The 27,064-nt window shown below is 39.8% G+C and overlaps 1 protein-coding gene across 1 annotated transcript in view; it reads right to left on the bottom strand.

Annotated features, from left to right (window-relative positions):
• sema6bb (sema domain, transmembrane domain (TM), and cytoplasmic domain, (semaphorin) 6Bb) overlaps positions 1-27,064 on the bottom strand; it is a 91,791-nt gene that overhangs the window by 37,383 nt on the left and 27,344 nt on the right. The window contains exons 2-5 of the mRNA XM_079466898.1: positions 7,517-7,634; positions 6,188-6,302; positions 2,415-2,475; positions 2,259-2,321 (exon numbers count right to left, since the gene is read on the bottom strand). Of these exons, the coding sequence (XP_079323024.1) occupies positions 2,259-2,321; positions 2,415-2,475; positions 6,188-6,302; positions 7,517-7,622 (345 nt within the window). The 5' untranslated portion in view covers positions 7,623-7,634. The remainder of the gene's footprint in view (positions 1-2,258; positions 2,322-2,414; positions 2,476-6,187; positions 6,303-7,516; positions 7,635-27,064) is intronic.

The raw sequence follows: 27,064 nt of genomic DNA, 5'->3' as shown, positions 1-27,064 counted from the left end.
TTTCATTCAGAGTGATGTATTTGTTTTCATCCGAATTAGAATCCAGATTCAGAGTGGTTCATTTACATATCATTTTGGTTTAGGATCCAGATTCAGAATGCTTCATTTAAATTTCATTCTGTTTTAGGATCCAGATTCAGAATGCTTCATTTACATATCATTTTGGTTTAGGATCCAGATTCAGAATGCTTCATTTACATATCATTTTGGTTTAGGATCCAGATTCAGAATGCTTCATTTAAATTTCATTCTGTTTTAGGATCCAGATTCAGAATGCTTCATTTACATATCATTTTGGTTTAGGATCCAGATTCAGAATGCTTCATTTACATATCATTTTGGTTTAGGATCCAGATTCAGAGCGCTTCATTTACATTTCATTCTGATTTAGGATTCAGATTCAGAGCGCTTCATGTACCTTTCATATTGCTTTAGAGTCCATATTTTGGGTGGTTCTTCTAAATTCTAGATTCAGACTTGCTTTTCATATCGAGGCGTGTGCACGTAATTGGAAGTCCAACGAGCTGTATCTGCACATTATTCATAATACAATTTGAATAAGCGCTGTCAATCATAATAGAAAGTGTCTGCGAAATTGGCTAAGAATGTATTTTGTCTATGCACCAGCTGCGCTCCGAGTTGATCTGCATTAAACTAGCACCAAAGCCTCGGTGTGTGCGTACTGTATGTGTCAGCCTAGTTCCTTTTGACAGTTGTAGTGAGAGAAGATACTGCATCTGCATTCATCACAGATTCAAAATGGCCTCCTGCAGATTCAGATGAAGAGGCCATAGATGGGAAGATTAAATTTCCCTCCCTATTACAGCCGCGTGGCCTCCTAGATCAGCCGTGCAGAAACATTTAATTACCAAAACCAATTACCCCAGTTGCAAATGTATCACTGTGACAACACAAGGACTCACACAGGAGGACAAGAGGACGATGTGTGTGTCCAGGTGTGTGTGTGTGTATCACTGTCCACTCAGTGTGTGATCTTGGGTTCTGTTTAAGAGCTTGTCTCGTCTGGCTTATCTCTGCATGACCTCTCATGTTTGCAGGCTTATTAACTCTTAGAGGGCAATGCTCAGTCTTTCTCTATCTCTTCACTCTCTACCATCACTTTAATTCCTTTTATTTCTCAAGCGTGAACTGTAAAAATAAATAACATGGAATTTTTTTCTTAAGAATTTCTGATGGAACTAATTAATTTAGTTCTGGTGGCGTAACCTAATGTATTTACATTGATTTGTTGATACAGAAAATTAAATCGTTTTTCACTTTGTACCTTCAGGCTAAATCTCTCTTTAGGCCAGATGTGTCATGTGGAGGAGTCTAGTACAACTTGTGGAGTGCTTTTAAAACCACCATGGATAAACAAAATTCAACTTATATAAGCTAATACAGTCCAGTCTGACCCCTAACCACTGCTTAAGATATTTCTTATCTAATTTCTCTCTCTCTCCTTTTGATTTATGTTGATTCCTGCTCTTTCTGCACATCCTTAGGGCACACAGGTGGGACAGTAGCCCACTTTCTCTTTCCGTTTCATTTTTATGCGTCATCTCATCTGCTTTTTTGCCATCCCTTTGTCTTGCTCACTCTCACCCAGATTCGATGTCAGGTGTCACTTTCGGTGTTAAATAAGTCGTTTTTTCGCCTGGAGGGGATTAAGACATCCATCCCACACAGACACCTTTCAATAAAAACTCCCTTGCAATCTCATTGAAGTCATACAAAATACCCAGCATTCCAGAGGCCGAAGCAGAAAGGGCGTGTGAAAGGAAGACTTCGGCAGTGGTAGTGTGTGGGCGAGACTCTTGGCTGCTTTTGACATCCCTCTCCATTTTACAAGGACACACAGCGGAAACAGTGATTTTCTTGCAAAGTTGTGACCAGCTTCCTATTGATTGCACTTGAGTGTGAGCAGAAACAATGCCACACATGTGTAAAAGCTTTTAATTTAACATAATGTTTAACTGGAGTTTGTGGATATACAGTAAGTAACACGCGCACACACACACACACAAAAACTTACAAATATACATAATGTCTATGAAAGTCAATGGAAAATCTCCACCATTATAAAAACAAACATGGCCACATGTTCCCCCACATTAGAAATGTCTCAGAAATCAAATTACATCTCCTAATCAAGTTTTAAATCATAATTTTAACGGCTTTGTGTCAGGAAATCAATATCATGGTATAAAACAGAAAAGTACATGAATTATAACTTGTATGTCAGATCCTCTACTCACCTCATGCTTTCCCTTCATTCTACAGATTCTGATGTCATTTTTGTTGGATTCCCACGTCCTCTTCTGTAACACAGTTTGGAATAAAGTTCAGTAATGAGGTCTGTTCTTTTCAGCACAAAGGTTGTGTGAAAGTGTGTTATTGGTGTAAAATCTCACCTTGCTGTAAAACATCTCTTCACCTACCACATTGTCCAGCTCCACACGGAAAAGGTCATCCCTGACACGAGAGAGAGACAATGAGATGGTGCCCACAGCAGAGCACAGCACAACTAACATTGTGCATTATAAAACACAGAGACCCTATTGTCTATTAAAGCCAAAGTACTCAACCTGGCATACTCAACTTCAACATATCAAAGCAACAAATTGCGTATCCCTTAAACTGCATGAATTTACCCAAAGCAAACACAGTTAAACAATTCCTCACAGCTCGTCTTAAATAACCACCGTTCTTTGCAATGCAATATGCCTAACTTCCCCTCCATAATTCATAATCCATCCCCACATGCATGCAGTTCTTCACTCACTGAACTCAACATCCAGTGCTCTCACTAAGGGGCCTCCCTTCTACCAATTTAATAATTTCCCCATAACCTTACGGCGTCTGCGAAAGTGTCTTTTAATCTGATCTCTTTTAATCATAGCACAATTGGTGTTATAAAGTAGTGTAGCCTATGCCTGCATATTGATCAAAGGCTAAGAGCTTGTGTATGCGGCCTGACTAAAGAGATGAGGGATATGAAATCTTGTGTGGCACGGAGAACCTCTCTCTCTCACTTGTATGTTGTAATCTGTGAATTTGCAAGGCTTGCAGAGACGTTCATGAGATGCAGTAGTATTGATCTTATCTGTCAAAGCCTTCCATCTTCATCACTCCTCTGTGGAGCACATCAACAAAAACCCATCCTGTGTGTGCGTTCTTGAGCGGAGTCTGTTGAGACGGACTATAAATTATTCAATCCCTCACTGTGTGGTTTGTTAAAGCGAATCCCCCTTGGCTATTCCCTCACTGAGCAGGACGGCCCCTAAGTGCCCTGGTTAAAATTATCATACACTTACACAGTGCTTGCCTTATTTAGAGAGCACAAAGTTTAGGATACGGAATACAATCGGCCATACACAGAGCAAAGCAAAAGGTCTGTTTGGAGTTCCTCAGTACTGTCACATTTACATGAACATAAAAACCAAGTGTTATGGTACACGATGTAACCAAACAACATGAATGGTTTGGACAAGTAATGCCGACCATTGGCTAGAACAGAACACAAAACTGCTTTTATTGCAACATGATTGGGACAAGTGGAAACCATCCGTTCTTCTGTTTGGACACAATTTTGTACACAAACTTGGGGTGTCACAGTATACCAGTATCGACAATAACTGTGAAATTAAAAACCACGATTATCAGTATTGTGTTAATTCTACCCATATCGTTACATCTTAAACGATGTTTAAGCAAACAAAATCTTTTTTTAAATTAGGACTCACAATGGTTGCAAACTCTGTCTCTGTCGCCATGCACTTCTATTTTGTGTGACTCATTGACCAAATAACAGACCGATCACAAAATAAACAAAATTAACTTGAATTTAACTGATGGCATCATCTCTTTATTTGGGAAAAGCAAAATTAGTGTGATACTACCATTACTGAGATTTTTGGTCATCTTTTGGCCATCAAACCGAGTATTGAATATCTGATATCGTGACAGCCCTAACCTTTTTATCTTGTTCATAATCCTTGCTAAAGCATTATTATTTTAGTAATTCACTACTACTTTTTAAAGAAAGCTCTTTTTTACTTCTACTACTTTTTACAGGAATACATTTTTTCCCAGGTGGATGAAAAAAAAGCAAAAGTTTTACATTGATACATTACATAGATCTGGATGGCGACCTTACTGTATCATACAATACATTACTGTATGTTTGGTCTAAGATTACTGTATTCCCTCATCTGGTGCGTCTCAAGAAATATTTGACTGAACATTTATAATCTGACACACTGACAAGCAGCAATAGGCCTAACAGAAGCAAAAACTCTCATGGGGGCCCGACTACATTTAACTTCAGGTTACGAAGACGACAGCTGAAAGAGAAAGAGATTTCTGGAGGCTCTGTCATTTTTCAGTGAGCTCTGACAATTGCAGTGTTAAGGGAGGCATGGGAGGTCTCGCACCATTCGCCCGCATCCCTCAGCATCTGTGGAGGCAGCCGCGGTGACAGCTGAGCCATTGAGATGTTCTTTTTCTCTGTGTCTGTGGATGTTGCACGTCTTTCAGACGGTGTCCGACCTCCGCCGGCCTTTTCGTGACCAGCAGGTCAGCAGGAACCGTTCCCGCACCGTTCGTGACAGGTTTGAGGCTGGAATGTGTTGAGTTTCACTCCTGAGCCTAATTGAAAGATTTGACCTTTGAGGAGGTCAAATACTATAAGGGGGCTGAGGCTTGATTTAATGTGACTTAACCGGGCCGCCGGGCAAGGCAACGGTCCTCTCACTGCTCTCTTTACTGATGACATTCATTATTTATACAGATCAAGAAAGAAACACCCCATTCGTCTTCATGCGTGTTTATTTACGGGTCAGTGTGAATTTTCCCAACACGTCTGCATCTGGTTAAAAGTTTGTAGCTACTTGCGTGGGAGTCCACTCGATGGATTTGAGTTTGTTCAATAAAATAGTTTTGTTTTCTCATCCCTGACCAGGTGTTGGCCAGGTAATACCGTGAAGTCAAGACTCTGGCTGCTTTCCCAGGGCATGGCCTTGAGCGTTATGCTAATACTAACAGGATTTAGCCTCCCTATACCACCTTATCAGACTTGAGCACATCGTTGTGAACTTAATTCATTCATTTCAGGAGCTCTATATCCTTGACCTAAAACTTCACTTTCACACTCTCTCTCTCGCTCCCCTAAGCAGTTTTGCCACCTATTTCTTGCTTTTAATGTTTCCGTCGTTATCAAACGCTCCCTCTTGAGTCATTGGCTAAATAAATCTCCTTTTCCACGAGGACATTTTCTGTCGGCTACGGCAAACACCTCTATTTCCTTCAGACACTGATAGGTACATAAAATTTGCTGAGTTTACACAGTAGGGCTTGAATTTCAACGACACAGTCAACAGCGGCACTACAGTGGAAGGCAAGAGCGATACGGTTGCTTGGCTTTGAGTATCTTACTGACTAAATGACTCAAAGGCAATGGCATACTAAGGCTGAGGACTTCTGGCATTTTATTATGAGAAAATTAATTCTGGTATCTGAAGTTGTATGGCACCTTGTGTTGAATTTATTGTTGGGATTTAAAGTTTGACACGGTTGACGCTCTAAGGTCCAGCCGGGCGACTCATTTCCTGACACAGTCTAAGACTCTTTATTAGAGTAGCGTGTCCCCACTGGACCCATACAGCGTTCTGTAACTATGACCATATGTATCAACTTCCCCATCTGTCCAGCAGCACAGAATTCACAGGACGAAACCTACTGAAGTTTTATTTTTGTTTATGGATTTTTAAACACCAACTCTTATGAGGCAGAAACAACTGCAAGTAGAACTGCAAATCATTACTGACCCATGACTCGAATTCCTAGCCTTGCCAATCATCAGGCCCAAAAGCTCTTCAGACACTGGGGTTATTCTAACCCACCCGTGACAAACACTGTTTGTGTGGCTGGAGACTACATGTGCCCATGGTCTTTATTTACAACCTCAACTACCGAAGTAGAGCTAACATTTCCTCAAAATGGTTCGAAAGTTGTTTAATTATCATGTAGGCGCAGTAGCAATTCAGACTCTTGATCTTAAAAGAAATTGTTTTTGATTTTCAAATAATTAGCTTAAACACACGTCTGTGTGCAGGTAATTACTGATGCCAATTTAAGAATAATCACAGGGTACTCACGCATTAATCTCTATTATTTCACACCCTACCTGGCTCCGATGTAAAGGGTACGATTGACCTGCAGGACTCTCTGAATGTGTAAGGGCTCTTGTCTGAGAGACGAGCGATGAGGTCGGCCAAGAAACACAGGATATCGTCTCACGACTGCGTGGAGAGGAGAGAAGAGTCAGAGATCAATGGAGAGAGGGTTGAGTGAGGGTTGTGTGGTACAACATAAAAACTACTCGTCTTGTTGAGCGCAATCTTTTTATAGAATCTGTATGCATCTGTAAATCATACATCAACAGTTCGTAATGACAATGTATGTCAAGCTTTAAAATCCAGAATAAAGTATCAAAACACCACAAAATAAACCATATCACTTGTTCGCAGTGCTTTTTAAAGCCATAGGATATAAAAGCAAAAGACATTATTCACACATGTATTCTTGTTCACTGCAGCTCTTAAAGCAAATAGGGCACATTTGATGTTTGAGAAGATGTGGAATATAGCGCATGAGTCACATGGACTAAAAAAATCATGCTTTTATTATGTTTTTGAAGCTTTTCTGAACTATTCTCTATAACCTATTATGGTGTAGAGGATATTTTTTTAATTACACTTTTGTGCCTCACTGAGAAAATAGCAGCATACATATTTGGAAAAAAAAGCGTTTTTTTTAGTTTTGGGTGAAATGTTCCTTTACAATTCTGTCATCATTTACTTACCCTATTGTCATTTTAAACCTGTGTGATTTTCTTTCTTTTGCAAAACACGAAAGAAGATATTGTAATAATAATTGAAAACCATTTGATCCCCATTGACTTCTATTGTATGGACACAAAAATAATGCATGTCAATGTGGACCAACACTTTTCTGTTACCAATATTTTTCAAAATACCTTCTTTTGTTTTCTGCAAAAAAAGTCGAACTTGTTTGAAATGATAACATGTGAACTATTCCTTTAAGACAAGAAAATCTTAGATTACTCAAAGAATAAAAACATTGACAGCTGCCTCTGGTCTTGACTGGTATTGATAGTTTTCCCCCATCGTTCGTCCTTCTTGTCAAGTACTGTTGTTACTCTCCTCTCTATCACTTCCTCTCTCACTATGTGATACGATTTTCCCAGGAGCTTCGTGAAGCTCCGCTTGTTAATCCTTCAGCCCAACGAGCGCTATAAAACCCCTGCTTTTCTCATTTTTCAGCTTTGATGGACCCGCAGGAGTTAAGTCGGGATTCACGGGATCAATGCTATTGAACGGTGATCAATCACATGTCTGCTCTGCATAGGAAAGTGAAAGCTGAGAGCTTTATTGAGCAGACAAGGTCCTACTCTGCTCTTGACTGGCTGTGTGTGTGACGGAGAAATCTTTACCTTCGGTGTGGATGAAGTTCAGGGGTCCTTGTTCCTCCGGGAAAATCGCGCACCCCAACCGCAGGAGCCAGAGGAGTCTGATGAAAGGTTTGACCACAGTCGTCATGGCAGCGGGGCTCTGAAACATACAGAGAGAAGAGATCTGAAGATCTGGCAAGATGCACATTTCTGGTCACAATTTAGTTGAGGAAGAAAACCAACACTTGGACTCTTTCTCTCTCTCTCTCTCTCTCTCTCTCTCTCTCTCTCTCTCTATCTCTCTCTCTCACACACACACACACACACACACCTCTATCATCATTCCAACACCCCAGAGATTAAGATCAGCAATTAAGTCATTCACCAATAGAATTTGTGACACTGAACACTAATGGCTATTCGATGGTGTGTTATAGAACCGTCATCAAAGGCGTAGGGCCAAGAACTGAACCCGGGGGACGTCAAACAAAGGGGCTTCAGATTGACACAGAAATGGGGAGGGGGCTCGAGTGTGAAGTGCGATGTCTTGCTGTATATTACCTACATATGAAGCTGGCTTTACACAGCAAACTTTCTCAAATGAAACTTTATAAGTGATTGATTTGAAAAACTGTAGGTTGAAAAACTGATGCTTTGCATTATCGAAAGTCATATAGGGTAATAAAAGGCAGTATAAATCAAGCCTTGATTATTTTAATAAGCTTGTTACAATGCGTTCTGGGATTGCTTTATATTTTAGTTTTCATCTTTATGATCACAGCTTTTGCATTGGCGTATGATGCATAAAAGCACAAGAGGCAACATTCACAGTGTTGTGCCTGCATGTGTGTGTGCTTGAGAATGCTGCAGTATGGATGGATGTTGACTTTTAAATAAAATTCCTAAAGATGAAATGTTGAATACGCAGGTATTGTTTTACCCAAGTGTCTGGCCTCTTAAAACATCTCAGAAACAGAGATGATGTGATAAAAACACAAATTAAAGTGCGTTGCAATCTTCCTGGAAAATTACTTCTGCACTTCAGAGAGTCAAAGAAAAGCTCTGGAGAACTGCCACAATACTATTGTTCGTAAAAGCCAAACCAAATGCTCCTGTGTAAAAAGGATATAATCAGCCACGAAAGCTTCAGAACATAATTTTAAGTAAGGATAGCCAAAAATGTATATTACAGATATTTCTATTATACGCATTATTCACTGCTATGGCATTAAGAACGGGAAAACTATTATTTATGAAAAGTAAAGAATGCTTTTCATACCATACGAATGTATTGTACAATGGATTGTTGTATTAAAAGCCTGGGAAACTACAAGCCCGGACTTCATGCGTTACTGATACATTTTCCACAGTGGTCAGTGGTTTCAATAGCATGAAACACAATATAAGAATGAACAGTCCTCGGCTATCCCTCAACTTGAGCGTTAACAAGCGAGAACATTTGCTTTGAAACTTAAGAAGAAATGCTGATTGTTACAGTCACAGTGCGAACGTAAACAAATCAGAGCTGAGCTTTTCAGAGCCTGGGTGTTAAAACGACACGTACATGTATTAAAATCCAGCAGCCTCAATTTCATTATTCAAAAAAAACCTTCTTATTTTCCTGTGGCTAAGTGCCAATTGAGTTCCACAATGCAAAACAGCCAGCCCTCATTTGTCACGGCATGACCTCGCTGTCCGACACGTACAAATGTACATGAACGCTCGCACACACAACCACAGGCATTGTGGGTCTATTTCTATAGTGAAATGACTTGTGACGTTTTATCAGGGCTTACTATCTTTCCAGGACATTTCTAGAATTCTTCCCATTGAAGTTGAACAAGGCTGCCCCACACATTAATAGTCCAACACCCGATGCAGCAAATTATGGCCAACAATAGGCTTGCATGAACAAGAAGAAAGGAATAAAGGCCAAACGGGAAATAAACGGGAACAGGATAGCTGGAACTAAAAGACGTTGCCACAAGTTGATATCAGTGATTCTATTGTATAGCCGCTATTAATCATTTACAAGCATGCGCCAGGCCTCACGCATTTCATTAACATAATTACAAACGCTTAGCTATAGAGTTTCACAAGACGGCAAGCTAAACAGATGCAGGGGGTGAGGTAAATACAAGCTCCGATACACAGTCCCAGGGCGAGTACAGTTGTAATTATTACAAATGTCAATCAGAACATGAACACATTAATGCTGCCATGACTTCACCAAACAGGTTTAGCTTTTAACCCTTTCATGCATGAATTTGACAACCTCACGCACACAAACAAAAGATAGAAATGTTTTTTTGACTGCGTTTTCATTGTTCTTACGAAATGTAAAATCACATTTTAATCTCATTTAAAGGGACGGTTCACCCAAAATGAAAATTCCGTCATCATTTAGTCACTCTTTTGTCATTTCCAACCTGTACGACTTTCTTTCTTCTGCAGAATACAAAAGAAGATATTTTGTAAAATATTGTTATTGGTAAATTCACTTCTACTGTATGGACACAAAACCAAAGCAGGTCAATGGGTACCGCCGTTGTTCGGGTACCAACGTTTTTCTAAGTATCTTCTTTTGTGCTCTGCACAAGAAAAAAAGCATACAGGTTTGAAATGACAAGAGGGTGAATAAATGATGGCAGAATTTTTGGGTTATCCCTTTGAGATATTTTCAGATGTACTCTTGAGGCAGACGCAGATGAAAGCGGCACAACGTAACAGTGTTTGAAAGTACTATATAAATGGCTTACTTTTTTGGAAAATAGAAACAATTTTACTGTTACATTCCACACTTTCACTTTAAACAATATATGGCTCTTGAACACATCAACTGGATTATATGCCTTTTTAATTCTGTAGAGCTGATTTGAAAGCTCTCCTGAAGCACAGCATTTTTAATGTCTGCCTTATTCAAGACAGCAAACAAACTCATCAGTTTAAGCTAGGTGTGTCAAATAAATAAGACATCAAAATAGCTCTCGAATGGCTACAAAACTTCCCATGTCTGTGTAATTATTTACTCTTGAGATGGTAATTATCTACTGTAAATAAGTCCATTAAGAGACTGTGTGAAACGGGCGACAATATCTCTGAATGACCATTAGGAAGCTGTTACTGATGACTTAAGATAACAAATCACTCACCTAATCAATAAGAGCTTGGTATTCCGCTAAATTAAGTCTGATCTACTGACAATACTCTGAGGAAGGATCGGTCAATTGAGACTAAAGAACAAAAGCAGATGAATGGACACATCATTGATGCCCATGCAGTTAATGAACTACGGGCAAATCTGGTTTTAGACAGTGTGTCAAAGCACAATCGTGCATGTCCAACAATTCAGATCAAATAAAAGCAAAGATTTGATAACTGCAATGCTCATTTCTGGATAGACGTGTTGACCCCAGAAATGCACGGGAATGTGGGATATCCTTGAAGGAAGCATTGTTGTATCACTTGCTGCCTTCAAACACCAACTACCTAAAGAGGACAGGATATTACAAAAATGTTGTGACGATGCCTTTTTTACTATATATTGCTGTTGAAAGCAGCGCTTTTCAGCATTCTGATTTGTTTTTCCATATAGTCACTCAAAACCACATCATACATTTGGAGCTGACTAGCAAGTGGTCCCCTCGCTAATACAGCACCATGCTGCACACTGAGAATAGCACAGACACTTACAGCTTGTTGAAATTCAAATGCTTTGTATATGAATATGGTCATTATGAGCCCTACTTTGAGATGAAATGTGCTGATGACATGCATTCTGGGTAAAGAAAGAAAGGCACTGATTTCATTACGAAGCCCCAAGAGATTTGGTTGTGATAATTCATTTGAGTATTTGAGAGCAAACTTCATTTATGGGTGTCCCAGATAAAATACTGATCATGAAAGTAGAGAATGGAATTAATGAGAAAAGTGATCAGTACAGAGCTGAATTAACGCATTCATTATCTTGCAGAGAACTGAAATTAAACCACTATCCAACATTCGATCCTAATGGGTGATTCTGGAGTTAAATAAGGTCTTGGTTCATTTAAATAACTACGGACTATCATAGTTCATAACTGTGGAAAAATTGAAGATCAATTCACTTGCATAAGGCTCATACAGAGAGTCAGTTGACAGTGTTTCCATGTTGCAAGCAATAGCAACCGACTATTTGGTATGGGCAAATGGTTCATGCCCTGGTCTGAACCTATCATGAAATATACAAACCCACATTGTGACCTTATGTTATCAGATTGCTTTAACAGCTCTTGGATGCAAAACCATGTGATTCCAACACACGGTTCATTCCAAACTTAATTTTTGGTTTATCTCCAATTCCAACACATGGTTTTATTTAATGACTCAAATCAGTTTGTTTGGAGTATCACCGCAAAATATTTATTATGTAAAAATTATATCATTCTTAGTGCTGTCAAATCGATTAATTTATTCCAAAATAAATGTTTGCGTTTATATAGTGTGCGTGTGTCTTGTATATTTACACGTTTTTGTGTATTTATATATACATACTGTACACATGCTTCACTAGTATATACTATATAAACGCAAAAACATTTTTATTAAATCTGACAGCACTAAAATGATCTTCATCAAGAATAGCGACCCAATGCTGTTCCCTTGAAAATGTCACAATACAGAAGTAAAATTTTGACTAACTCGTGTTGGTCATGATTGCATTAAGCAAGAGAAGACAAAACCTCAGTTAGTAAGAAAGCAACAGTTTACCAAGAGACAATTGAATACACAGAAAGTAATGCCAAAGAATGCCTGGAATGCTTTCAGGCTTTTTAGATGGGGTAAAAAAACATTGGGAACCGGAAGAAGTCGGAGCCAAGAGATGACTGATTCCTTCACTAAACATACCCCAAAATCTGCTCCAGTGACCCGAAACAGCTAACCCCCGTCTCGGACCCCAGAGGGAATCGGCTAAACCAGGCAAACTCATTTCAGAGCCCGACAGCCATGTTCTGGACTGTGTTGTTTGGCATTCTGTGTTTACTGCTTTCTAGCATGAAATCCTATTCGTTTTCTCTCTCTGCCACAAGCATTTTAATATGCTGCCCTCCAGACACAGGCCAGTTAAAGCCTCAAAGCCATTTATCAGGCCTGTTTAAAGCAGACCGGTGCCTCTTTCTTTGGTTTTCTCATAGTGGATGAAACAGGGTATTAAAGACATACTTAATGGTCTATGCATGTTAAAGACCAGGCCTTGATATACAGCATCATTCTATATCTCCAGACAGAGAAATGGAAGTGAGAGACACTCTGGCTCCATGTTTTTTTTTCACGGAGCAGTAATGCTAAATTGATGGAGTGTGGCATCGGGGTGAACCAGCAGAGCAGAGTCGTGCAGAGGTACCCCAAGCTATTTTTCACTCACCACGGTTATGAAAAACATCAAGACAGATACAGCAATCCACAAAAAAACGAACAGTTTAGTGCCGAATACACACAGAAACAGACATACAGGAAAAGAGGAGAGAGAAGGAACCGTAGACGGATGCTGCTTAACAGCTTTGGCAAAATATAAACGAGCTGAATTAACAAACTGTGCCTAAGCTAACATCTGGAGAAATTGGCTTTTCTCTATTCAGGCCCCATTCCAAGACTGTGGAATACCTCTTACACCATGAAACCACCGGTTTGATCCGAGTTTTAGTCACCTATACGGTTTGTTGGTTAATTAGTATGAACAAGTTATGCATAATAGAGCGTGCTGATGCGGTTGATAACGTGTAAGTTTTCGATACCGTGACAGACAAACATAATGGTACTCTAGCAGATGTTTGTAATTGAAATTTTAACAATTGCAAGCCAGGGTGATGCAGTGTCTGCGTACAGAAGGATACCGGCATGTTGTCCCAAGTCTCTTTTCACTTTCATATCAAATAAATGCATGAAGTATAAAGCGTATTGTGCGTAAAATAATGCACAATAACCAATTATGGCTGCATAACAAAGAAGAAAAATGCAGTTTATATCCGCAAAAAATAAAGCTTTAAGTTTGGAAATTCTATTTTTATTCTATAACTGAAAATCATATAACCAAAATTTGTTTCTCATTATTCTCACAAGTCTTCCTAATATCTGCTTCAACCTAAAACTAAAGTTTTAAAATGATTCAGCAATTTACAAACCAGAAACAAGACATCGGAAGAGAAATGTGGGATAAAATATAATTTTAGTAATATTATTTAGAGAAAAATATGACTTCTTACTTTCTTCAGCAAAATGTGATACTATCACCTTGTCTTAACCTGACGCGACGCATAAACTGTGGACAAAAATGATTTTAATGTGTTCTTTTGTCGCATCGCGCCGTGCCGCAACCGATGTAAACACGGTGTACCAGTAAAAATACAGCTGAAGTAAAGAACATTCTGTAAAGCTGTGTCAAAGATTCAAATCAATGTTTAGGAATCCAACTTGAATTTATTTTATTATTATAAATAAAAACTTGAATACTGTTAAATAATCGATCATATCGTCACTGTCACATTGGTAAGATACTTGCAAAATCCAAACAAAGGCTGACTAATAATAGTGATTTATGTGAAATTTGGAGATACAAGGTTTAAGAAGGACAGCACCGATATGATCTATTACAGTAATACAGCATTTTATGGCCAGTGTCATGCCCCTAATTTCATAAATAGATTAAAACTTTAGCCTACAATATCACAGACGGAGTCGCAAATTTCAAAAATATAAACTCCATTGATTTTAATCTATATGACTATTCAAGGCCGACCGCTTGAGATTTCGTTTTCACCTTACTTTAGAGCTTAACATTTTGTAGTCATTGTCATTATGAAAAGCACACAGCCAGCTCTTTCTATTTAAAATACTCAACTGAACCTGCTATTAACCTCACATCTTACATCAAATCTCTCCAAAACGACTCTATTCAAAAACATTTCTGTCCTGAAACTGAATAGGAGTAGAATGGGCATATAAGCTGAGCTTTAATTCACCTCAAGGGCAGAAATACAAGACTTCAAAATAAAGCTTTTAATGGCCAAACATCATCATAAACACATCAGAGGTAATGCAGCAGACTCGGGCGAGGTCAACCTCTCACCCGACTCAAGACTGTAAATCATGACAACCCCCCCTTCCGTAAAAGTATGGGAATACATCTACAGAATGATTAAAATGATCCCATCCATCATATCTTCTGCTATAAAAACAGCGAAGAAAAAAACAAGGAGGCGATAATCCACTGCAGAGTCATAAATAAAAAGAAATAGTTCAGGCTAATGACTAAGAGCACTCGAAAGAATCACTAACTTTCCTGAGTTGACGGGCTTATACGCCCGAGACTCCCATGGGGCTGTGTATTACCTAACAAAAATACCCTGCAGAAACGTAATATCTTAACTGCTCTCATCTCAGCTGCAATGTGTTGAGAAAGGCCCGATAGATTTACAGTGATGAAAACCGAACTCGGCGACGCGTTCCGTCAAAGGTGCAGCAGAGGACGGCAGTGGGTGGGGCGAGTTAAAGCCGTCAAGGTCTTATTTTTTATTTATTATTATTTTGAAGGAGTTGGAGGAGAAGAATGAATGAAAGGGAGAAGGTAGAAAAGAGGAGTAGGATTACCAGGAGGAATAGGAAAGATATTGAAGTGTGCATTAGTGTGTTTCATGTACGTCTTTAGGGATGATGCACAATGCGGCCATGATATGAATGGAAAAACAAAGAAAACAATAAACATCTTCCCCCGTATCTTATGGTTCAACAGAATGCCATATAAATAACATTCCTTTGGGAATAAAGTTTGAGTTTGTTAACTTTACTAGAGCAATAAAATGCATATACTGTAATATGTATGCTCGATAAACATATTACACATATGGATAGTTGACAGACTATATACACGTTCGTGTCCACCCCACTTTCAAATGTGTTTGTTAGGATCTTTACCGCACGCCGTCATCGCCACGGAGAAGTAGGACCGAGCAGTCTTCCTGTGTCGATGCGGGCTTCGCGTCACAGAGCAAACTTTAAAAAAGCTCATTGAAAGGTTGTTTTTTGTGATAGTTAGTTGTTGATTTTGTGTAGTCATTGTTTCGGTAGGTTATGTTAAACTGTTTTCTCGATCGGAGTCCTTCTTTTAACCGTAGCTAGTGTTTATGACAAGGCTTAACAGAAATGTGGCCTTCCCTGGTTGTTGTCTGGGTATGTTAAACCTAGTTAACATACCCAGAAAGTCACCCGGTGTTTGTCGAATTGTCCTGTCCTGTCAGATTTTCCTACCGCAGGGCAGAATTTAATATAATCTACACCACATCGACAAAATAAACAGGTGATTATTTTACAATGCAAAGTACCCTGTCAGATATCTTAAAATAAACACATACAATAAATGTACAGAGTAAATACCGTGTCAGATTATCCTACCAGCATAAAAGTAACAGGTGGGATAAATTTACAGCGCAATACCCTATCAAATTGTACTACCGTTATAAAATAAATGTGTGGAATGATTTAACAACATATAAACACTATCAGATTCCAGTAGCAGTATAAAATAAATAGGAAGGATGATTTTGTAGCGGCAAAAAAAATGACGTAACTTTGATGTGTGCATGCCTGATAGGATAATCTGAGGGGTGCGATGAAATTTCAGGACTCCGACTCGTCTCCTCCTGACCGCAGATTCAGGTTAACAAGCTATTTCTTCCTTGGGTTCTTTTTATTTTTTTATTTTATTATACATGCATAAGGCAGCAGTCACTGGGGTAAGTGTGGGAAGAGCTTGTTTAAAATCCAGAAGCAGCATATTGAATATGGGTATGAGAGCTCATATCTCTCTCTATTTCTCAGAACTGACGCTGCTTCAGGCAGTCTTTACAGCCAACACACGATCTGTCGACACATTTATTCAGTTCATCATTCGTCCATCTGCTCTTTCTCTCCCTCTCGGCACCGTTGTCCGTGTCCCCCTTCTGACTTTATCGAACTCTCCTCCTCCCTCCCATCCCACCCCCTGCCCAAATTCGTAGCGCAAAATCAGCCACCTGCTCACCCAATTTACTGAGAATAATGTCCACCCGATCCAAACAGCCATACAGGTGTGCGTGTAGTCTCTCTCACTTTTTATTTGAATGTGTCTTTTCTCCCTCAGTGCACACACTGATACGCGGCAAAACATTCGCAATGCACGCCCATCAAATTCATTCTGCATCCCCTAATTATTGAATATACAAGGTGGTTGCGCACGAACACAACCGAGTGTACATATTGCCAACTATCTTAATGTTACAGGCTGTGCTCCAAGAAGGGGGCTCAGCGAAAGAGTTAGTGTGGTCTTACTCCTCAACCAGGGTGACAGGCATTATAATCAGACCAGAACATTACCAGCCCTACTATACATTTTTCTCTCGTTCGCTCCCTTTTATTCCCTGCCTCTCATTTCCTCCCATATCAGGTTGGTTTTTCTTTGCTATTTTGCATTATGTAGTTGTGTTGAACGCCTCTACACCTCTATCGCTTTCTCACTGTCATCTAATCACAATGTGGCGTATTTCTGACAGACTGTAGGTTGTACAATGTCGATCTAGCCGAACATGTGAAAACTTCTCTGTCCTCTATCACGACTCCTTATCAGACCTCAGACAGCCTGTCTGCGTGACGCTCTGTTTATGGAAACATTGTGGAAGGGATTTTGGAGGCGGGTGTGCATGCGGGTTCTTGAAAGCATAACAAATGTGATGCGTGTGTGTGTGTGTGTGTCAGCACGGCTGTATAAAGACTTCGGGAGTGCATGTTTGTGCGATTCAGAGTTGTTTTGGATTGATCCATACCGGCCTTTCATTTGAATCACATCCACTGGGGGAGGGAAGGTGCAAATGAAAAGATGGAAAGATGGATGGAATAAGGTTTGATGTTTACTGAGCCCGTTGCTAAGGAGATGAGAAACGAGGGACAGATTTTGTCATAACAGAGCCGGAGACTGATGGAGCAACCGACGCTATTCAGAAGGAGAAAAATAACACTCGGATTGGAGGGGATGGACAAAAGTGATGGTGAGAACGAAGAGAGTGGCAAGTAAAAACAGACAAAAGGTTCCTGTGGCCATTAAAATACATAGAGTGTAGAAGGACAAAGATGGAGAAAATTGGTAAAGAAAACAAGAAGAGAGGGATTAACAGAGTGTGAAACCATTATGTTAAGAAACTAAAAGCCTTGGGCCCATTAAATAGCCATATACAGTAGGTGATGACATGGGGTTTTGTGTGTGCGTCTGAATGCCTGAAACGCGTAAAGCATGCTCAAATAAACACGGCTGTCGAGCGCACTCTGAGATGGAGAAAGATGTAGCAGTGACCTTGCTAACCTTTCCATTGGGTCACAATATCTTGCGTTTATTTGCTCCCAGCTGAATTGCACACTCATACATTCCCAGACAGCATCTGAGCGTTCTGCAGAGCAGAAAGTGTGATTTTTGTTTTTAAGCTTCTACTCCGTATCCAGTTTTGTTCTTCCAGCACGCATCCGACGTCCTTGAGCTTCCACTTCGAACCAGGCCTGCTTTAGTTCACATGCTCTGCTTGTACGAGAGTGGTTTACAATCAATAAAGCCTTTTACCTCCGAGCGTGTCATGGTTTGCATTCCCCTGACTGACTCTTTTGTGGTCTTGCTCAAAAACATTGTGGAAATAAAAAAACACTGTCAATAGCCTTGAAGAGTGTAAGGTCACTGAAGGGAAACATAACATCCTTATGTGAGAAGCCAGCTGTGTCCAACACGATATGCTCAGTGAGAGGTATGCTGAGAAACTGCAGATCTCCTTAAAAGAGCACTGGTAAGAAGTCTTAAAACCGGATTGGGATGCTTCTTGCACGTACAGTATTATGACGTCGAGTCGTCGACATATGTTTTACTGTAAATGGATATGTGTATTATCAGTGTGTATGTCTGGGAACTTACTCAGAGGTATTGAATTACATGTTGTCCAGAGCTGATGGATGGAACATCGACACACAGTTATGCTGTCTAGTGAAGATTTCGAATTCAGGAGAATTTCCATTCTGTAAATGTTCTATGCCATTACCACAAAAACAAGGAAAATACCTACTACAAAACTCCAGAAAAATATCCTGGTAATATGAGGTTTTTTTTAAATGCTATTCCTTGCAATGTATGTCTTGTAATGTACAGAATGTGCAGTTCACGATTCAACACGATACACAATACTGGGTATTGACAGCCAATTGAAATGGGTATTGAACAACAAGTTAAAAATGAAGCTGGAAAATAAATAAAGAACAGATTTATTTCCAAGGTACAAACTATTTTCCAATAATTTATGTTAGATATACAACTTGACAACATTCATGTTTTAATGGAACGATCTGTATGTAACTTAAAGAAAACTGCAGCTTTATAATACTAGTCTTGTGTTATACTGGCTCATGTGTTGGAAGCTCAACCAAAAGGACCAAACGTGTTATATCGTAAATTCTTGTATGGTAAAAATGTACAACAATACATTTGTGCGTTGAGTTTGGTATATTTAAAATGCACAAATGGTACTTGTCTAACTGTCTGAAATAATACACAAATCGCTCGATAAACATAGGTAATGAGACAATGTTTCATGCTTGTCTTTTTTTTAAATAGACCTGGTGACACACAGGTCCCAATGCCGTTTCACACTTATGCCAATTAAAACACCAAAGCTTAGCACATGGCCAAGTAAACGCAGTCGATCAAACAAGCTCGAACACTTGTATATTGACATTTTGGAGGGTTTTTCAGCCCTGTGGTTGTGGCAACGGTTGGCGAACGCACCTACAGCCACAGACGTGAATCAATGTGAAGAAAAAAAGTCCAATCCAATAAAACAAAAAAAATCTCCTGTTTGTATTCCATTCCCGATGAAACATTGAGTCGTCTGCTGATAACTGGCTGAGGCAGAGCCGGGCAGATCCAGCCGTGTTTGTGTTGGGTTTAAGAGTGCCGTTACCAAATTGCCAGCCATCTGAAGGCCTCCACGGTGGACCACAGGGAGCACATAATGGACTCTTTTCAAACAGAGGCAGCTTTAAGATGAGAGCAAGTTGTAACACGCATTAGACACACAACACAGAAACAGGCCTTCAATGGTCAATGTTTTCTTTAGGTGGAAAGCGAAAATGGAGATGAAAAGGACCGAATAGGGGACATGAGGGAACATGACACGCCGTGATAAGGCTTCTCTCACAGTTTTGCTCAAGACATGACTGATAAAGACAGGTTCTCCAAACCTTCATTAGCCACAAGTAAATATTTTTCTCGTTTTCTCTCCCTGTCCTTGCAAAGAAGAAAGGCATTCAATTCAATTTAATGGCTAATTTAATGGCTTTGTTTTACGGCTAATGGAAAGAATAAATTTGCCGGTACAGAATTAAAATAAGAGTTTTCAAGGACAAGTCTTTGTTATTTCTTTCTCTTTTGTTATATTACTCCGTGTGGTCTGAAAAAAAGTTGAAAAAAGTTTCCCACTGAAAATTGAAAAACGTAACCTTATTATCTTATGATATTGGCATTCTAGACTAGTCTATAGTCTGACCTCATAAACCTAAAACTGATTGTTTGATAGAAATGTTGCATTAGGAACAACGGTGATGTTGATGTAGAAACCTACTTGGCTCAAATAAACAAGATTACACATCCATCATTCCCTGATAATGACCTGTGTCCTCGTTGTTGCCAAAGCCTCTGTTTTGAGATAAAAGTTCAGACCCGATGCTGAACATCCACTAATCATATAACTAACCGTGCAATGTTTTGCCTCTGTCTCTGCACCAATCCTCAGGCATTCACAGTGCTATCGGGCGCTATGGCAACAGGAGATCCCCCACCATTTATATCTGAGTATTTATGACACATGATTTTCCTGTTGAAACTTGTACCCTCTGTACCAATGACAAAGATGCTCCAATCTGTTCCAAAAACACTTCGACTCATTTGCCACCATCTGAGACAAAGCAAGCAAATATACTCTACCCTTCAACATGATCCATTTCTTTCAGATCTCAGAGGTTTAATCACGTGGGGCTAAATATAGTTCAGTCTAGACTAGTCTGGAAGATGCTTAGTCTCACAAATACGTTGTGCTTCTTTACAAGGAGAAAGGCGGTTACAGTAAGTCGCCTTTACAGGTAATAGATCTATGGACAAAAACATCAATCTGGCTGAGCATGATGCAAATGTACAAGTGAGAAAAATGCTGCAATAAAGTTAGGCCGTATCATATTTTTATTGCCATATTTAAATGAAAATCATCATTTCATATTAAATGAACACACACATTGCAGGAAATGTGTGTGTAGGATGTAGTAAGTGTGTTGAGTTTTCAATTCTGCAAAAAGAAATTGTGCGGACCTTCAAATTCAGTTTTGGATTTGCAATAAGTGTACTGAATCTAAATATGCTTATTATGCTTTTCTTTTTCGTCTTGGCAGTGTATACTAGTAATTATCGCATAAGAAATGAACGTTTTAACATGTTTGACAGCTATAGGAAAACCTTTTAGATTCCTGAAGATTAAAAAGTGAAGATTAAAAAACTTCTGTTTAAAGTAGGCCTACATTGGCATGCATACAGAAAATGCCAAGCTGTCGATAGCCGTTCTTCTTACTGCAAGCCCTTTCTCACAATGCTGTTCTCACTTTTCTGCTCCTCAGATGCTCAGAAAAACTGGGACTCAGTCAGACAAAATCCAGTAAGCCCCTGATCAACTCGGAAGGAAACCCCAGAGCTTCAAAAGGCTCTCCACAGAGCCTCACCATCCCTGCTGCTAAATATGACAAATCATTTGTCCTGACTCACTTTCTCACACCTCAGCAACAATGCGAGTTGATATAAGAGATGAAAACCAGTCGCGGCTGAGGAGCGTAAGAAGATTCCTCGCTTGGAGAGAAGATTGTGTGGGTTGATGAGGTGAGATCTGGTCAGCGGTCTGCTGGGATGGGAGGAGAGATGGTGGAAAATGTGTTATCTCCCTTACATAAACATACACTACATAATAAATATTATGATCCCTACAGAGGCATCAAATTGGCAGACATTCTTGACAAACGGTTTCAAAGTAAAAATACATTTATAATGAGTATGTTTATCTTCTGAGATGTCTGGGTTTTTAAGTGTTATAATAAATAAATAAATAGCACGGTACAATGGCGTTATTCTCTGATATCATTTAGAAAGATTAAAACTATGCTCAAAATTGCTTTTAAAAACGTATATGTTTCCCATTATGATGCAAATCTCTAAAATGCGTATGGAAATGTGGTCTGTTTACAGCTTTTCAGGGCATGTTCTGCTGCTGTTTGGCTAATGCTAAGTGCTTTTCTCCCCGCGTTATCTCATCCCCTCACCTACACACACAGACACGCTGATCTCTTTTACAGCACTTCTCCCTGCGCTCTTCTCCATAATCCAAAAGAATAATCCCACCCACAGCCAAGCTCCGGAGCCCGGAGTCCAGTTCCATCTCGGTCTCCAAGACATCATTTACAAGTCTAATTAGAGATCATGATAATTACAAATGGCATTTGAATAAATCTGATTAATGTTTAACACGAGCTCTGCGCTTGCCGTGCCCTGAATGTTTAAACACAGGCGAAGAGGAGCAAACGCCCGCCCGTCTGTCAGCGAGCTGCCGGGATTTGAGAATCAAATAGAGCTGTGGTTTTAGCTCTAGGGGTGAAACCCTTTTCTAGGTCCGTGGTTTTAGGGAGTTGGCTGGAGGCTCTGTTTCAGCCTGATGGAGTTAGTTAGCAGGCTTGGCGTGACCGAGAGGCAGAGTTAAAAGAAAAGTTCAATCCAAAATGAAAATTCCTAAACTCGTTCACTCAGCCTTAAGTTGTTCTATATCCATTTGAATTGCTGTCTGTTCTGACACGAAGCTATCGGATGGCCTTTAGAAGACCTGGAATACAATGAACGAGAGTCATATGGATCACGTTTTTGCACTGCAATTCAATGCAAAGGACAACATTACCATGAGAAAAAGAAAGATTTACCAAAGGTTTTTAAATAAACTGATAGTGCAGATGTTTCTTTAATAATAATGTCAGGTCTCTGAAAGTTTTTAAGCGTTTTACATTTTTAAAGCCTGATTTTCCATAGACAGGCAAGTGCCAGAATTGTCAAATCCATAATGGTACATATTCCTGAAGAAACATAATAACTGTTTTTATGTTCTATGAAGAGCCATTCCTTGTCGTTGGGTTTTATTGCTTCTGGATTGTACATTTTTTAAATGATAGTTCACCTAAAAATATTTAGTTTGTAATCATTTACACACCCTTTTGTCTTTTAAAAAACTGTAAACTAACTTTCTTCTGCAGAACAGAAAATAAGATATTTTTAAAAAGTTTGGTAACCGAACAATGGTGGTACCCATTCACCTCTATTGTATGGACACAAAACCATTGCAACTGAATAAGCTCCACCGTTGTCCGGTTGTCAACATTTTTCGAAACATCTTCTTTTGTCGTGAAAAAACAGAGTTTAGGAAATAATTTTGCCTGAAAATGTTGCATCTGTAATGCTTGAATTGCACAATTTGAGACACGACAGCCCAATTTCAAAATTACACTCATACGGAAAAGAATGGACAGTTTCTTTAAATGTTGCTTTTTAGTAAGAGTTCGGCAAGAAAATAGAATTCTCATTTTTGGAACACTTAGAAAACTTAAACAGAAAGTCAATAAAGGTCCGTCACCTCGAGAGACCCTGTAGATGACACTCACCTCACCTCTGACCCAAACAACTCCCACAGTGCCGCTAAACTTATTGGCACCCACGCAAGCGAACGGATTAGCTAACTCTTTCCCTCACAGCTCTCTTTTGCTCTCATTTCAGCTGTGTTCTATTGATCATACTATTTCCCCTTTATCTTTAATCAAAAGGCTTCAGAAACTCTGATGTTTAATTAATGAGGCACTGAACGCAGGGCCCACTCACTGGCTCAGAGAGCCCGCTTTAATTAAATATTCATGAGCTGTCTACCGCTAATTATAATGCCAGCAATAGTGCTGCCCACAATGGCTCAATAAAATTCTAGGAGTGGGAGTTCACGAGGAAGAGGATGGAAATGGTGATGACGATGAAGATGATGCTGATGATGATGATTGTGGAAACGATGAAGATGGATAACACTCATCGTAGACCACGGAACACAACCTCTCTGGCAAACTTGTTCAAAAACTGCTCAAAATTTCATTGGATCAGGGAGTTGTGGAAGAGCACGGGTCTAATTAAAGAGAATAAAACATCAGTGGCTGGTTTTCAGCTCCTCAACCGTCAGGAGCATCAGGCGCGCAAACTCCTTTGCCACGCTCAAATTTTCCCCAAATACCTCTAAATGACAGATGTGATGTGGAGATAAATGAGGTTCTCTGATGCTCTCTCAAACAGATTAATGTGAGGTGAAGGTACTAGTCTCTCATATACAGATGCGATGCGTGGTGATGTGTAAAACCGCATCTGAAGCCGAGTGATGAGTCTCTGCCTGGTGTGTAAGCAAAACTGAGATGCTTAAAACATACTCGACGCAGATGCTTCTAGCTACACTAGCTCGCTTTCGTACATCATTTTGTTCTGAAATGTGATGATTTGTAATTCATAAGTATTGCAAGTCCCTCCCACACATAACAGAAAGAAAAAAACAAACAGAGCATTTTTTTTCTAAATAATGTATGAAAAATGTACGTCCAGGTATAATTTACTACTATTATCTAGTAAATTTGTCAACACTTGAGGTAGTTTGTAAGCGGTGGGATGCAAGTTTGGTAGATAGTTAAGTGCACTTCAAATTTGCTTTCAGAACGTGCACACGCCTGCCTCAGGGGCTTTCCTAGCATCCACTTAAAAGTCTGGGAGTTTTAAACAAATCCTAAGCGATTTGTAACACATGACAGAGGTTTAGACTGTAAAACAGGGCCCCTTTTTCATAATAGTACAGTGTTATGCGTGATGTTAAAGAAATCAGCTGTGATTTCTGCTCTTTCTCTGTCTCTCGACTTCTGCAACCTCTCACTCTTCTTCCTCTTGCTGGAAAGAATCTTTCCTAGATTAAATTGGCCTGCGCTGCAGTCCAACTGGCCTAAGTGCCAAACACTCACTTCTCCCATCTCTCATCACAGATAATAACCCTTTTAAACTGCCTCCCTCTCCCTGCCTTTCTCTGCTTTTGACCTCTTCCCTTTTCTCCTTTAGCCGCTAGTCTTCTCCCCATCCGCGATATGTGCAATCTCTGCCTTCAATCTCCTTATTTCCCTGCCTGAAGCTTCTTTTCACCCCTATCATATACACACAGGCAGGGCCCAATGGGTCCCTTCCCATCATGCAACGGCGCTCCCCCCTCCCTTTTCCCCTCGCTGCGACTCTGACCTTGGCTCCATGGCAGAAATGGAGCCTCTGATAAAATCACCAAACCTCCGGTCCACCTCATAATCTCAAATTACACACTAATGGCTCATATGGTGGATTCCCAGAGGGACCCGTTTGGGTGTGATTGAATGTGCATGTGTGTGCATGTGTATTCGTAAGAAGGGCTTTCGAAATCAAATAAAATGATTACAATATGTTTATGTTACCAGATGAAGGAACAGCTCCCCAAAGAAAAGTTCTTCCTAAAAGTTGTTCCTTCACTGAAGTGTATGACGTTTTTTCTATGGAACATAAAAGATACTACACAGCTTTTCAATACAATGTGAAAATGAATGTGGATGGGTAATGTCATTATAAACGAACTTAACGTGATCGTTTCGCATGTTTTTATTTTTTACCCACCCTAATGTCATTTACTTTCATCTGCAGAACACAAATGTAGATATTTTGAAGAATGTTGTTAACCGGCACCCATTTACTTGCATTGGTTTTGTGTCCATACAATAGAAATGAGTGCCGCTGCTGTTCAGTTACCAACATTTATCAAAATATATTTAGTTCTGTGAACACAAAAGCCAATAGATATTTAGAATAACATTAGTAGCCAAAGAACATTGGCGGCCATTGACTGCCATTGTATGGACACAAAACCACTGAGATATGTCTAGAAATATCTTCGTTTGTATTTCGCAGAAAAAAGTCTTGTTGATAAAGATGCGATTCTTTCGTTTTATAGAAAAGAGCTACATTCTGCCTCGCATTTCTATTGCAAAGACGACAGTAAGTCATTCCCACCAGAAAAGACATAAGGGTTATTAAATGATGACAGTTTTGAGCGAACTATACCTTTAACACCCACCTACGGCTTTTTCTAACAAAAATCAAAGGGATCCAAACAATCGTTACATTTCTGCGAACAGTGATAAATTTGCTCTATAACAGGGAGTTGTGCAGGGTGGATTTTCACTGCACCATAAGTCACCTCGCGATCTTCACCAGCACGGCAGGGATGCAGAAATTACGACCAGAGCGCTGCAATTTTAAAATGGTGGCCTTTGTTGTGTTATATACAAATGGCTACCAGCATTTTCAAAACCCTTTTAAAAGCATCTGAAAAATTTTAGGGCCTGCCAGGCTTTATTACAAGGACAAACGTGTTAGAATAATCAGGACATATCTGCTTTCTCGGCACACAGGCGATGAGGCGGTAGAGTGGGCCTCTTGCACAGGCGGTCACACACATATACATGCTGGCAGGGCGCCGGGTAGTGGCGGTGAGGTCGTTGTCACTATGACGACTTGGTGACAAGCTGTCTGTTCCACTCTTAAACAACCAGACCTGCAGTGAAAGGCACAGCCTATAGTTAGTGTCACTCATTGCTTTCTAACGCACCGGCGGGCTAATGTCCATAATGCTGAAAGCCCCATATGTGTGTGTTGTTTGTATTTGTAGTGTATATAAGAAGAGCCAGGAGACGCAATGGCGATTTGTTAGGAGATTCTCATAATTGAGGGACTCTCTCTCTCTCTCTCTCTCTCTCTCTCTCTCTCTCGCTCTATCTTTCTATTATTGGCCCAGTCTGTAAGCACACTGTACAACCAGGCCACAGCGGACCCAAGAGAATACAGCCAAACAAAAAAACACGATTTGATTTGTAAGCTGCTCTAAATTCTAAATATGACCAAAGGCACACACATTTACCTTCTGTAAATACCTACACGAGAAAAGCTGATAGCTGTGTTTTGGAACACGGCAGTTGGGTTTGGGTTGGCCCAAGCTGGTCATTTACTTGTTCAAACAGGCCATTAGCTGGATGACCAGCCACCATGTTTCATGGTACGACCAGCTGGTAGCCAATTGGTTGCCGTTCCAAGATGGTCTATCAGCCTACACCAGCTAATGACCAGCTTGGACCATCTATAAACCAGCTTCCATGCCTGAAAAACAGCTGCAAGGGTAACACTTAATGCCCAAATGTGTGAAACGCCCAAACACCACATCAATGTGTGAAAACCCAAACTCCACATCCATGTGTGCTTGATTTAATTCCAAAATCATAATAGGGAGTCCATAAAAACTTACTAGTCTTCTAACAGGCGTCTTTCCAATTAATCTCAAAGGTGTTTAATGGGGTTCAGGTTTGCTTTGTGCAAAACAAGTACTTCCACACCAG

The sequence above is a fragment of the Barbatula barbatula genome, assembly GCF_947034865.1.
Source record: "Barbatula barbatula genome assembly, chromosome: 11".
Lineage (NCBI taxonomy): Eukaryota > Metazoa > Chordata > Actinopteri > Cypriniformes > Nemacheilidae > Barbatula > Barbatula barbatula.
This window is presented reverse-complemented; position numbering and strand designations above follow the sequence as displayed.